This window comes from Eucyclogobius newberryi, unplaced genomic scaffold (genome assembly GCF_026437365.1).
Source record: "Eucyclogobius newberryi isolate DKJ021-1_F unplaced genomic scaffold, fEucNew1.0.hap1 SCAF_9, whole genome shotgun sequence".
Classification (NCBI taxonomy): domain Eukaryota; kingdom Metazoa; phylum Chordata; class Actinopteri; order Gobiiformes; family Gobiidae; genus Eucyclogobius; species Eucyclogobius newberryi.
The window spans coordinates 19,383,658-19,397,629 of record NW_027316532.1 but is presented as its reverse complement, the minus strand read 5'-3'; the positions used below and the strand labels follow the sequence as shown (position 1 = coordinate 19,397,629).

The 13,972-nt window shown below is 44.9% G+C and overlaps 2 protein-coding genes across 2 annotated transcripts; both read left to right on the top strand.

Moving 5' to 3' along the window:
* The first annotated feature begins 2,815 nt into the window (after positions 1 to 2,815).
* On the top strand, positions 2,816 to 9,307 carry tm4sf4 (transmembrane 4 L six family member 4). The gene is made up of 5 exons (XM_072438570.1): positions 2,816 to 2,987; positions 4,055 to 4,144; positions 5,454 to 5,596; positions 7,980 to 8,166; positions 9,213 to 9,307. Exons 1-5 carry the CDS (start codon positions 2,817 to 2,819, stop codon positions 9,228 to 9,230), a joined length of 609 nt encoding a protein of 202 aa, XP_072294671.1. The 5' UTR covers position 2,816; the 3' UTR covers positions 9,231 to 9,307.
* Positions 9,308 to 10,708: 1,401 nt separating this feature from the next.
* Positions 10,709 to 13,542, top strand: LOC140353828 (transmembrane protein 69-like). Its single transcript, XM_072438575.1, has 3 exons — positions 10,709 to 10,794; positions 11,752 to 11,796; positions 11,884 to 13,542. The coding sequence occupies exons 2-3, from the start codon at positions 11,752 to 11,754 to the stop codon at positions 12,598 to 12,600; spliced, it is 762 nt and encodes a 253-aa protein (XP_072294676.1). The 5' UTR covers positions 10,709 to 10,794; the 3' UTR covers positions 12,601 to 13,542.
* The last annotated feature ends 430 nt before the right edge of the window (positions 13,543 to 13,972 follow it).

Here is a 13,972-nt window from a genome sequence, read left to right as displayed (position 1 = left end):
GTTGCTGCAGTGATGCAGCGATGCTGTCGCTGCAGTGATGCTGTCGCTGCAGTGATGCTGTCGCTGCAGTGATGCTGTCGCTGCAGTGATGCAGTGATGCTGTCGCTGCAGTGATGCAGTGATGCTGTCGCTGCAGTGATGCTGTCGCTGCAGTGATGCAGTGATGCTGTCGCTGCAGTGATGCTGTCGCTGCAGTGATGCTGTCGCTGCAGTGATGAAGTGATGCTGTCGCTGCAGTGATGCAGTGATGCTGTCGCTGCAGTGATGCAGTGATGCTGTCGCTGCAGTGATGCTGTCGCTGCAGTGATGCGGTCGCCGCAGTGATGCTGTCGCTGCAGTGATGCTGTCGCTGCAGTGATGCTGTCGCCGCAGTGATGCTGTCGCTGCAGTGATGCGGTCGCCGCAGTGATGCTGTCGCTACAGTGATGCTGTCGCTGCAGTGATGCTGTCGCTGCAGTGATGCTGTCGCTGCAGTGATGCGGTCGCCGCAGTGATGCTGTCGCTGCAGTGATGCTGTCGCTGCAGTGATGCTGTCGCCGCAGTGATGCTGTCGCTGCAGTGATGCTGTCGCTGCAGTGATGCGGTCGCCGCAGTGATGCTGTCGCTGCAGTGATGCTGTCGCTGCAGTGATGCTGTCGCTGCAGTGATGCTGTCGCTGCAGTGATGCAGTGATGCTGTCGCTGCAGTGATGCTGTCGCTGCAGTGATGCAGTGATGCTGTCGCTGCAGTGATGCTGTTGCTGCAGTGATGCAGTGATGCTGTCGCTGCAGTGATGCTGTCGCTGCAGTGATGCAGTGATGCTGTCGCTGCAGTGATGCTGTCGCTGCAGTGATGCTGTCGCTGCAGTGAAGCGGTCGCCGCAGTGATGCTGTCGCCGCAGTGATGCTGTCGCTGCAGTGATGCTGTCGCTGCAGTGATGCAGTGATGCTGTCGCTGCAGTGATGCTGTCGCTGCAGTGATGCTGTCGCTGCAGTGATGCTGTCGCTGCAGTGATGCAGTGATGCTGTCGCTGCAGTGATGCGGTCGCCGCAGTGATGCTGTCGCTGCAGTGATGCTGTCGCTGCAGTGATGCTGTCGCTGCAGTGATGCGGTCGCCGCTGTGATGCTGTCGCTGCAGTGATGCAGTGATGCTGTCGCTGCAGTGATGCTGTCGCTGCAGTGATGCTGTCGCTGCAGTGATGCTGTCGCTGCAGTGATGCGGTCGCCGCAGTGATGCTGTCGCCGCAGTGATGCTGTCGCTGCAGTGATGCTGTCGCTGCAGTGATGCTGTCGCTGCAGTGATGCAGTGATGCTGTCGCTGCAATGATGCTGTCGCTGCAGTGATGCTGTCGCTGCAGTGATGCAGTGATGCTGTCGCTGCAGTGATGCTGTCGCTGCAGTGATGCAGCGATGCTGTCGCTGCAGTGATGCTGTCGCTGCAGTGATGCTGTCGCTGCAGTGATGCAGTGATGCTGTCGCTGCAGTGATGCAGTGATGCTGTCGCTGCAGTGATGCTGTCGCTGCAGTGATGCAGTGATGCTGTCGCTGCAGTGATGCTGTCGCTGCAGTGATGCTGTCGCTGCAGTGATGAAGTGATGCTGTCGCTGCAGTGATGCAGTGATGCTGTCGCTGCAGTGATGCAGTGATGCTGTCGCTGCAGTGATGCTGTCGCTGCAGTGATGCGGTCGCTGCAGTGATGCTGTCGCTGCGGTGATGCGGTCGCTGCAGTGATGCTGTCGCTGCAGTGATGCTGTCGCTGCAGTGATGCGGTCGCTGCAGTAATGCGGTCGCTGCAGTGATGCGGTCGCTGCATGGGACTGTTGTGGTGAAGAAGGAGCTGAGTCCAAAGGCAAAGCTCTCGATTTACCGGTCAATCTACGTTCTACCCTCACCTATGGTCATGAGCTTTTGGTAATGACCGAAAGGACAAGATCGCGGGTACAAGCGGTTGAAATGAGTTTCCTCCAGGTGGCTGGGCGCTCCCTTAGAGCTAGGGTGAGGAGCTCAGTCACAGGGGAGGAGCTCGGAGTAGAGCCGCTGCTCCTCCACGTGGAGAGGAGCCAGCTGAGGAGGCGCGGCATCTGTTCTGGATGCCTCCTGCACGAGGTAAGACCCAGGACACGCTGGAGGGACTATGTCTCTTTGGCCTGAGCATGATATTGTCAGAGATTCAGGGCTGGAACTCACAGTTATTTAGCTAATCGATGAATCTAGTTTTAGTTGTTTGGATTGGCCTGTGAGACTTTTAACCAAATTTGACCCAGAAGAAACCAAAGTGATGACGCCTGAAAACATCTTGATTGAGACTAAATAGGTTTTCTATGTCATTTGGAAGTAATTCCAGCTTTGTCCGAATCATAAAACCTCTTTTCAAAGCACAAGGCTCGTTCTAGTCTTTGTTTAGTCCAGACAATGATCAGTCAAGTCCTACATGACCTGACGATCGTCCCAATCATCGATCAGCTTTGGTCACTGCGGTATCTTTACATGGCCCGGCCGCCGTCGGACCAGCCCGTCTCTTTGTGTGTCCTGTGTGTGGCTTCCTCCTGTGTCGCCATGAACACAAAACACACGGTGGATCATTAACCAGCTTCTTCCAGGGCAGATATGACTCTCATCAATGCCTCTGTGTGCACGTCATGTTTGTTCAAGCGTTGGAGGTCCTCGTGCTGCTACTGCTGTGGGCGAAGGGGGCGTGGCGCTGGAGCCCAGGTATAAAACCACACCCAGAGCAGAGAACATCCTCAAACGCTGCTGCACCAGAGCATCCCAGGAGCATCTTTCTCGTCACATTTTTCACTTTTTGCAATTGAATCGTCATCGAACTCAGGAAAATCATGTGTGCGGGTGGTTTTGCCAAGTGTCTGGGCATTTGCCTCATCCCTCTGGCCATCGCGTGTATTTTGTGCAACATTTTACTCTTCTTTCCCGGCGGAACGATCCAGGATTCGGACCACATCACGGATCAAGTCTTCTACTGCGGAGGTCTACTGGGATCTGGAGTTCTGGTCAGTAAAAATACTACAATTTAAATAAACAGTGTTATAATGAAGCTATAAAGGTCCAGGGAGACTTGCTTGTTTCCATGGAGATAATGCTGTTTCGCTGTGAGGCATTACATGTGATCGATACTATTAGGGTTGAATTATGTTAACAAAAGACAATATTTCAATGTATTTTTAATTTTTTTGCTTTATTGTTCATTATTAGGAGAAGGTTAAGCACTTCCACCAGAGGCTCGCTGGTTCAAATCTTGTCTTAAAAAACTCTCATTGTGTCATTGGGCAAGACACTTCACCCACACTCACTCGCTGGATATGGATGGGTGCAAATTTATTTTTCTTAAAGCATGAAAAAAGAAAGAACTGCCAAATATTATGTATGTCTATGTATAATTATTCAATTTTTTACTACAAATTTAATTTATTTTTATCATTACTAATATCATTACTATTTATTTTATTTATTTTATTTATTTTATTTATTTTATTTATTTTATTTATTTTATTTATTTTATTTATTTTATTTATTTATTTTATTCATTTTATTTATCACCATTTATTTTATTTTATTTTCACTTTTCTGTCTCAGTTTAAGTTTATATTTTGCAACGGCGATACAGGTTCGATGAAAGTCTAAAGTCCAAATCCTAAATTTAGGCCAGTTTCGTCCTGATGTGGACTTTGTTTAGTCCTGATCTAGTCCAAGTTTAGTTTAAGCTTTAGTCCAATTTAATTCACTTTTTCTTTAATTCGAAGAGAAAAAACATGGCTTACTTTTTAAAAACAGATGTTGAAATGTGTATTTGTGGTGTTTATTATGGTGTTTATCGTGTAAAATGTTGTCATGGCAAATATATATTATATATTTTGAAAGGGAAACTGCTAAATATAAGCGTAATCGGTCAGTTTGGGGGCAAAAAAACGTCCATAAACAGATTAAATGATGATATGATGATATAAAAGGACTTAATGTCAGTATTTGGACGTGTTTTAAACGTTATCGCTGCATCTCTTCCTCCTCAAATAGAGGAAGAGAGACTTTATGGTTTTACGATCTGCTCTGTTTGTTTCAGATGATCTTTCCCGCGCTCGTGTTCCTCGGCCTGAAGAACAACGACTGCTGTGGTTGCTGCGGAAACGAGAGCTGTGGGCGGAGATTCGCCGTGAGTGAAAATCTGTTGATAAAAAATGGACCGTGGAAAACGTTTAAGCGCTTTTATCCTACTGTGAAAAATAACAATAATAACACTTTTACTGGTTAAGAGTTTCGTCCAGATTTCAGGTCTACAGTACATTTTAATTCTATTTAATTAATTAGCGCTCATTTACAGCAATAAAACTAGTAAAAGCCCCCAAAAAAGCAAACATATCATTAAATAAGAAGATAATATCGTAAAATAAATTTTAAAAACACAGATGTCCAGGTCAGATTTGGTCTTGGTTTGGTCTTGGTTTGGTCTGGATTTAGTCTGGATTTAGTCTGGATTTAGTCTGGATTTAGTCTGGATTTAGTCTGGATTTGGTCTCGGTTTGGTCTTGGTCTGGTCTTGATTTGGTCTTGGTTTAGTCTGGATTTAGTCTGGATTTGGTCTTGGTTTGGTCTTGGTTTGGTCTGGATTTGGTCTTGGTTCGGTCTCGGTTCGGTCTCGGTTCGGTCTCGGTTCGGTCTCGGTTCGGTCTCGGTTCGGTCTCGGTTCGGTCTTGGTTCGGACTTGGTTCTGTCTTGGTTTGGTCTTGGTTCGGACTCGGTTCGGACTCGGTTCTGTCTTGGTTTGGCCCATTAGTAGACGCGTCCCTTAATTGATTTTTTAATTTAAAATCAATAAATACTGTAAGAACGAGCAGTGAACACGTTAAAGACAAAACGGGTGAATACTGTTTACAAAGGGACGTGTGTTTGTGCGTCAATGCTAACGCTAATGCTAATGCTACTGCTGAGGCTTAAAACATCAACAAATAAAACATTAAATGAACAAAATTAAATAATCTTCACTTAAAAAAACAGTATTTTCTTTAAAATCAGTTGTTTATTTTATCATTTACATTTTAATAAAAGTTAGCATTAGCTAGCATGCGAAACGGTTAGCTTTGCCATCTGCGCTAAGGTTAAGCAAAATAAGACATTCATAAGAGACAAATCAACATAAAAAAATGAACATTGACTTAATCACATACACATGTAAATTAGCAGCTTGTTTGACGCTGATAAATTAAATGTGACTTAAAATAAACGTTTCACTTAACATAAATTAAGTGAAACATGAAATAAACGTTATAAAATTTCTGTAGCGTGACCGACTTTGATCTCGACTTGATTACAGTTTGATTAATTACACAGCCTCGTGTTAAAGGTACAAAACGAGGCGCATCTCGTGACTTTCACAAAGAGATACCTTTGTCCGGCTGCGATCGTTAACCTGGAATGTTCCGCCGGTGAACGAAGTATTGATCGCCTTTGTGCTCGCCGTGCAGATGCTGAGCTCCATCTTGTTCGCCGCCGTCGGCGTCGTCGGGGCCGGTTACTCCGTCATCATCTCGGCGGTCGCCATGAACCTCGGGCCGAAGTGTCTGACCGACAGCACGAACGGAACGTGGAGCTTCCCCTTCAACGACGGGTGAGAACTTAAAGGGGACGTATCGGGCCGAGTGTAACGTTACTGCAGCCGAGGCGCTCAGAAAAGTCCTGTTTCCACCTGTCCCGACCCACATCCCATACTTACTGTGATTATGTGAAAGACTGAGCGACACGTGCAGAGATCTAAAATGTCACGTAGCCACTTTACGAATATAAAAACACGGAGAAATGTCACTATGAAGAGGCGGGGCTTAGCAGTTCTACAGTTTTGAACAGGAAGTGAATAAACATGTTTCTATTAGCTGTTATAGATTAATTTAGCTGTAACACAACTACAGCCTGACACGCCCACAGCCTGACACACCCATGTAGCCTGACACGCCCACAGCCTGACACACCCACAGCCTGACACACCCATGTAGCCTGACACGCCCACAGCCTGACACACCCACAGCCTGACACGCCCACAGCCTGACACGTCCACAGCCTGACACACCCATGTAGCCTGACACGCCCACAGCCTGACACGGCCACAACCTGACACGCCCACAGCCTGACACACCCATGTAACCTGACACGCCCACAGCCTGACACGGCCACAACCTGACACGCCCACAGCCTGACACACCCACAGCCTGACACACCCATGCAGCCTGACACGCCCACAGCCTGACACACCCATGTAGCCTGACACGCCCACAGCCTGACACACCCATGTAGCCTGACACACCCATGTAACCTGACACACCCATGTAGCCTGACACGCCCACAGCCTGACACACCCATGTAACCTGACACACCCATGTAGCCTGACACGCCCACAGCCTGACACACCCATGTAACCTGACACACCCATGTAGCCTGACACGCCCACAGCCTGACACACCCATGTAACCTGACACGCCCACAGCCTGACACACCCATGTAACCTGACACGCCCACAGCCTGACACACCCACAGCCTGACACACCCATGTAGCCTGACACACCCATGTAACCTGACACACCCATGTGGCCTGACACGCCCACAGCCTGACACACTCATGTAGCCTGACACACCCATGTAACTTGACACACCCATGTAGCCTGACACACCCATGTAGCCTGACACACCCACAGCCTGACACACCCATGTAGCCTGACACACCCATGTAACCTGACACACCCATGTAGCCTGACACGCCCACAGCCTGACACACCCATGTAGCCTGACACGCCCACAGCCTGACACACCCATGTAGCCTGACACGCCCACAGCCTGACACACTCATGTAGCCTGACACGCCCACAGCCTGACACACCCATGTAGCCTGACACGCCCACAGCCTGACACACCCATGTAGCCCAGGCTGAGGAGAGAGGAGACTATGAAGTCATATAGTCCAACACACATGCACCAAACACAGGAGTACGTAATTTTACACATATATCCAGCTGTGAGGCTCCACCAGCTCCACCCGCCCGTAGAGCTCTGATGTAAAACATATGCACACACAAAACACATATGAACAGGGGCTTTGTACAAAGTTTAGAAGAGGTAGAAGTCGAACGAGCAGAATATTGGTGAAAATGACTCCCTCGCCTGCTGCGGTCTGTGTCCTGCCCAGTGTCCAGGACCTGACATGGGGACACTACACGGGGCAAATGATTGTTTGTAATGTCTAAAAAGCCTGCATTATAAAGATCAATATCTATTGTGGGCTTTTGTGTTAACTTTTAACCAAGTCCATCGCCATTTGCGTCCTGGCCGTGCTGAATGTGAAACGCTCATCGGACCCGGGCCTTTACTCTCTTACTTAAAGGTGGTATGGACGATTTTTTCCAGCAATTTTTTTATCATATTCTCAGCCGCGTCAGGCTTGTCCCCACGTTTCCGCGTGTCTAATGTCTATTAGACACACGGAAACGATCTATATTATGATCTATATTATGATAGATCGTGCATGGATCTATCATAATATAGTTCCCTCAGTGTACGGGGCAAAATGAAGACGGAGAAAGACAGTTCGAGCTGACGCAGAAGTGGACAGAAATCTACGGGAGACGAGAGATGCGACGCGCTCCGTTGCGCTAATAAAACAAACGCACGTGTGTGTTGTATCGGTCCGCACGGGGGAGTGCGCATGCGCACTTCCGCCTGCGTTCTCAAAACGCCGAAAAATCGTCCATACCGCCTTTAATGACTTTTTTCTCGTAGTCCCTCGCTTTTTTTATTTTCATTTTTTTGGGTTGGCCCTTATACTCCGTCATACTTTTCAGTTTATTAGATGTGCTACATAAATAAAGTGTCTTTATGGTCACTGTGGTATCGAGCCTCTCGTCCACCTGAAAGTCTTATTACAGGATTAGCACAGACACAAACATAAGTCGCTCGTGCCGTTCCGGACCAAACTAACGCAGACTTTGCTCTTGGTGTCTCCATAGCGACTACCTGAAGGACACGAGCCTGTGGAGCCGCTGCCTGGAGCCCAAAGACATCGTGCACTGGCACCTGACGCTCTTCTCGTTGCTGCTGGTGATGGGGCTGGTGCAGGCGGCTCTGTGCGCTGTGCAGGTGGTGAACGGCCTGCTGGGGGCGCTGTGCGGGGACTGCTGCGGCTGCTGCGGAGGGGTGAGTCTCCAGTCAGAGATAAGGCATTATTTACACTCTCGTACATCTGTCATTCTCAAATCTGCAGCCGATACTTCTTTTGGGCCTCACACACTTTAATGTGGTTTAAATATAGCTTTGTTTTGACTGTTTAATGTGAAGATGAACTGCACAAACTGTGATTAAACTGCACAAACTGTGATTAAACTGCACAAACTGTGATTAAACTGCACAAACTGTGATTAAACTGCTCATTATAGGATGTAGTGAAACAGGATCGGATGTAAAAAAAAACAATGATAATTTGTATCAATAATGGTTTTCTTATTTATACTTTTATTAAGTGTTTCAAATACAGTATTTTGAGGAGAATTGTCAAAACTGGTCCTAAATATCAAATGTTAAAAATCACAATTTTTTCTTCTGCATCTATCTTTTCTTTTTTTTAAACATAAAACAACAAAATCAGATCCAGGCAGGACCGGAGAGAACACGATATTGAGTGATGAATAAAATTAGAACATGAAGGTGGAGGCGTCCAAAGAAAAGAAGGGCTGAAGCGTGTAAAGTCTAAAATAAAAGTCACATTTAGTCCATTGTCTGACAGATTTGCATTCATCAAACGGCTTTTCCGACATCTCACATATGATCAAAAAGTTGATTGTGATTTTGCGCACATTGCACTGCATAATAGAGAAGAAAAAAACATATATAAGTTGCACTGGAATATGAAATGCGGTTGCAAGTGTGAAAATAACAAATAACATCACGTATAAGTCGCTCCGGAGTATAAGTATATAAATATAAGTATAAGTCGCACCCCGGCCAAAACTATGAAAAAAGGTGCAACTTATAGTCCGGAAAATACGGTAATTATGTCTTGTATTTATATCTAAACGTTGTCTTGTCTCACTCATTGCACTGGCGTAAAGAAAAGTCGACCCCAGAACTTAGTGCCCCGCCCTAACGATATAATCCCGTTTCGGTTTGCGCATGTTTAACGTTAAAAACACAATAACGCTGCAGATAGTGGACGCCGTTTTGACCCGTGTCTGTGTCTGTTCCAGAGCGACGGAGCCGTTTGAGTGGATCGTCCGCTGTATTTATTCAACGTTCCGCAGGAGACGGGGCCGCGCTCTGTTTGTATTACGTTGTATTTACCCGAAGAGCGCATCGATCCGCGTGTTCATCGAGCGGCGCTGGAAATGACGGCACTCTTTACGACACTGCTGCTGTTGTGAAATGTACAAATAAAAAATGGCTCCACTGACTGCGTGTTTTGGTTGTAAACTGCAGAAACGGTAAAAGTTAAAGCAGTATTAATGTACATATACAGCCTGAATATCCATCTCCCTCATCAACACAGGCTTAAAAGTAGAGTAACTGCTACATTGATTACTTATGATTAATACAAAGTATGTTAAAAAGTGACAGAAAGAGATTGTTTGTCTAAAATACTTCTTTATTTGATACGTCCGAGAGTTTTTGTTACAAAAAACAATGCTCAGATTCTGTTTTTTATCCATTATTTATTTTTGTGTGGACTTTTAAGACCAGAAAAAGTAATAATAATCAACATCTGAAAGTAAAGTGCACAGATATAAACCTTAATTCATAAAGAAATAGTTTCAAATTCAGGCTTAGAAACTTCTACACAATTATATTTCAGATTTTACTACACATTTTGCCAATTTGTCCCCAGTTTGACTATTTTTGTGAACTTGTACTTCCTGGTTAGACATGAGCACAGATGTAACATAGGTAGAGGTAATTCCACAGCTGTTACCTAGCAACCAGACTGTAAACAAGAGCCATCCACATAAATAACACAACAGTTCTGATCTGACACACAATAATGGCATATAACGCCTTTATTTTGGACAAACAATGGATTAAACTGTCAGAAAAGTGTCAAGTGTAAAAATTGTCTGTGTTTTCAACGGCACGTCGCACATTGATGACATCACAAAGGGATTCCCCACAATCTGCAACTTAACTGAGGTAAGTTCTATCCCACCAAACTGACGAACTAAAACTAAACTTTTCTATAATTAAAAAAAGACAAGAGAACCTTCATATAGTCTTTAAATACACACTAACTCCTAACTAATCCACGCATAATACAGTATTTGTTTGTTAATTAAGCCTTTGTTTATGTTTTATTAGGGCTAGTTAAGGTGTAGATATTATAAAATGTAAGCAGCTTATTTCCCTAACACACTCTATCATAGTTTGTGTCGTGGTGGTGTGAATAAATGACAATTACGATCATAATTTACAAACTTTTTTCAGTTAAATGTGCCTCACAATGATTCTCTCTCACGACGACACTGACCTCTAGTGGAAACGCGGCGAAGTAGCACATCCTAAAAGTCTATTTAAAACTTAACGGACGCACGCTTTTTGCACTGAACACGAGGGAAATTAAAACTATGCGACGTGTAAAACAAAACAAATGATTTACAGCTTCATTTAGGGTTAATTTAGGTGTTTCTTCTGTGGCGGAGCGGAACCACAGTTTTCAAGACTCGCAGAAAACACGGAGCGAATTGAGCGACGCACAACATGGACGTGTGCGCGGCGGTAATTATGACCTTCGACACAAGAAACTCAAATTAAAAGGATTGTACGTGTCTATTTGAGGACGAGGTGAGTGCAATGAATATATATATATATATATATATATATATATATATATATATATAGTTATTAATGTCTTAAAACGACACGTGATGCAGTGCGCGCGTTTTAATGGAAAACAGCCCCGAATCTGCCAAAGTCTGAACGCGCTTCTGCACAGCTCAGATTCAGGGCTTTAAATCTATGACAGGTTCACACGTTTTTTCTGATTAGGATTTTGTTTTGTAAGTTTTTCCCTGTGGTAAATAATCATTATAGGAAAATTACAGGAAGTACGTGCTGAGTTCTGCAGAATACCAAAGCAATCAAAAAGCAATGCACAGAGACATAGAGCTAAATATTGGGCATTAATCTGTCAGTAAATTGGTTAAAAGTGTCGTATTGTAGAGAGTCTAAGCTTTAAAACAGTGTGTGACATTCCCAGAGTTTTCCATGTGATCCTTTAGGAAGAACTGGTGCAGATGAAGCTATAAAGTCAAATTTTTAAAAAGTCCTTTATTAAAGAACGAGGGACAGCAGTGTTGGTTTATTGTCTTTCTGTGCAAATATTTACGTCTTTAAAGAGCACCTGATTTATTTTATTATATTTCTGTTATGATCTGATGTTTTTGTTTTGTTTTGCATTTTGTCCGATCCCAATCTCCGATATTTGGCTTGCTTCTTGTGCTGACTGACATTTAGAGTTTTGAATTCATAGCAAAGCCCACGGATCCATCTTAAGTTAAAGTTCACGGATTATTAAAGTAATTTGCGGCGCGATTGTCTAAACACACAGCCACGTTTTAATTAAGAGTGCAAAAAAGACAAATCTGCTGCTCTGGGGACAAACTGAGAACGACACACAGACGCATATCGATGCCACATATCGGCTGTCTGTTCGATACTGGAACCGATACATCATCTGGACTTAGAAGCTCTGCCAGTGAGTTTGTTTTTTTTAAAGTAAGTGTCTTGTTTCTTTTGCAGATGTTCTCTTTAGCGTTCAAGAGAGGGGCTTTCATTTCTCACAAGGTACGTTTAATATCTATTTTGTCGTAGTCCGGTTCAAATAAACAACAAATACAACTAAACCGTCTTCACGTTCCTTTTCCCTCGCAGCTTGTCCACTCCCTCGGCTCCTCACAACGATGCTGGACCTCCTCGCGTCCTCCTCTGTCTCAACACGTCACCACTTCCTGCTTTTCCTCCAATCGCGGCCCCTCTCCGTCGCCGAGCTCCGCCCCTCGCCTCCCCCCGGCCCGGTCCGTCCACTCGTCCGCGCCGCGTCTCAAGAAACGCCCTCAGCCCGAGCCTCCGCCGCGGGAGCTCGACCTGCTCCGCTACGACATGAAAGACCTGCCCAAAAGCCCCAAACCGGCGCTGTACTTGGGCGCCGCCGGGCTCCTCCCCTTCGCCTGCCCCACCCTGTTCATGGCGATGACGGAGAGCTTCTCGCCGGAGCTCGCGTACGCGCAGGTCGCCTACGGGGCCTCCATCCTGTCGTTCCTGGGCGGCGCGCGCTGGGGTTTCGCGCTCCCCGCCGGCAGCCCGGCCGCGCCTGACTGGATGAACTTGGCGAACAGCGTGGTGCCGTCGCTGCTGGCCTGGGCGGCGATGCTGATGAGCGACACCATCGTCCCAGCGGCGACCATGGTGATCATGGGCCTGGGCGTGGCACTGCACTACGACCTGGCGCTGCTGCCGACATACCCGAGCTGGTTCAAAGCCCTGCGCGCCGTCCTGACCGTGGTCGCCGCCTCCTCGCTCTTCGGGATGATCCTGGTGTCCGCGGTTTGTCCGGAAAAAAGACTGTTCTCCAAAGATGAAGAGATTTAGATTAAAGCGTGTGGAAGTCGCCCGTGTGGAAGTCGCCCGTGTGGAAGTCGCCCGTGTGGAAGTCGCCCGTGTGGTCTGCTGCTTCATGACGACGGCGTTTTGGACAATTAATTTACATATGGCGCTTTAGAATTTCTCCTGCTTTAGGACGAAGACGAGATGTATAATAGAAACTGTATTGTGATTATTCTGGTCATAATATAATCGTAACAACCAAAACATACGACTTAAATGTTCTTCGGACGATGGATTGAACTAAAAAGACTTAATTTTGTCCAGATTTTGGTTATTTTGGTCCTCACGATGATATTGTGACACGAATAATCACAATTATCAATTAATCTGATTCTCAAAGTGAGATTGAGTGTGACGCAGTTGTTTGGGTGACAATAAATCAATGTGTTTCAGGACAGAATCGTTAAAACTGCAGTAGAATTTTGTCTTTTTGAAGCTTAAGAGCCGACAATAAATGCAGTTTGGACACATTTGTTTATTTGGTCGGGACGGTAAATGTTGACTCGTACACTTCATATTTAAATCATCTTTCAAATCCTTATCCCAAAATGGTGAAAAAACTAAAAGCTTCAAATTTGTCTAAAACAACTCGAGTGCATTTGGTAAAGACACAATCTGCATCTCAAAGACAAAACAGTGACACAATTTATCTGACAAAAGCATGAAATGAACAAAAGTTTTCAAGTGTGTCCATATTTTTTATTAAAGTGAACATTATTTTCTAACAAACCAAACATTGAAAATAAAGGCATAATAATCATAATCGTGGGAAAAGGCACAATAACATGGATCAAAACGACAGCATTTCAGATGGAGATAATGACAGTATTGCACACGCTCTGGCTTAATCCACATGTTGCATTGCTTTTTAAAACAGAATAAATGTAAAATGTAAGTAAACTTGGGACATTTGTGGATTTTGTCGTTTTTTGGTACATTTTTGACGTTTTCTTTGTTTACCAAAAAGCACTTTCGACCAATCAAACGCAGAGCGAGTTTGAGTACTTTTCCACAGTCGGTGCATTACTCTGTCCATATTAGACATTAATAAGGTAGAAATATCAAATGATGAATAACTATCACATTTACTCTAAAGATCTCAATACAACAGAACAGAATGTATCTAAAAGGCACATTTTAGTCATGACTAATTATTTAATCTCATTTTAAAAGGAGAAGTTGGACAGTTACAAGTTACGAAGTTATAATTACGCTATGTGAGATTCAGTTTGAAATTTATTTGAAATTTATTGCGTTAAAAAGTGTTAAAATCACAAAAATAAATATAGTTCTCCGATATTGTAGGTCTGAAAGTCTTTAGCCGTTTGTTCAAAGAGTTATTTTATATTAACTGACC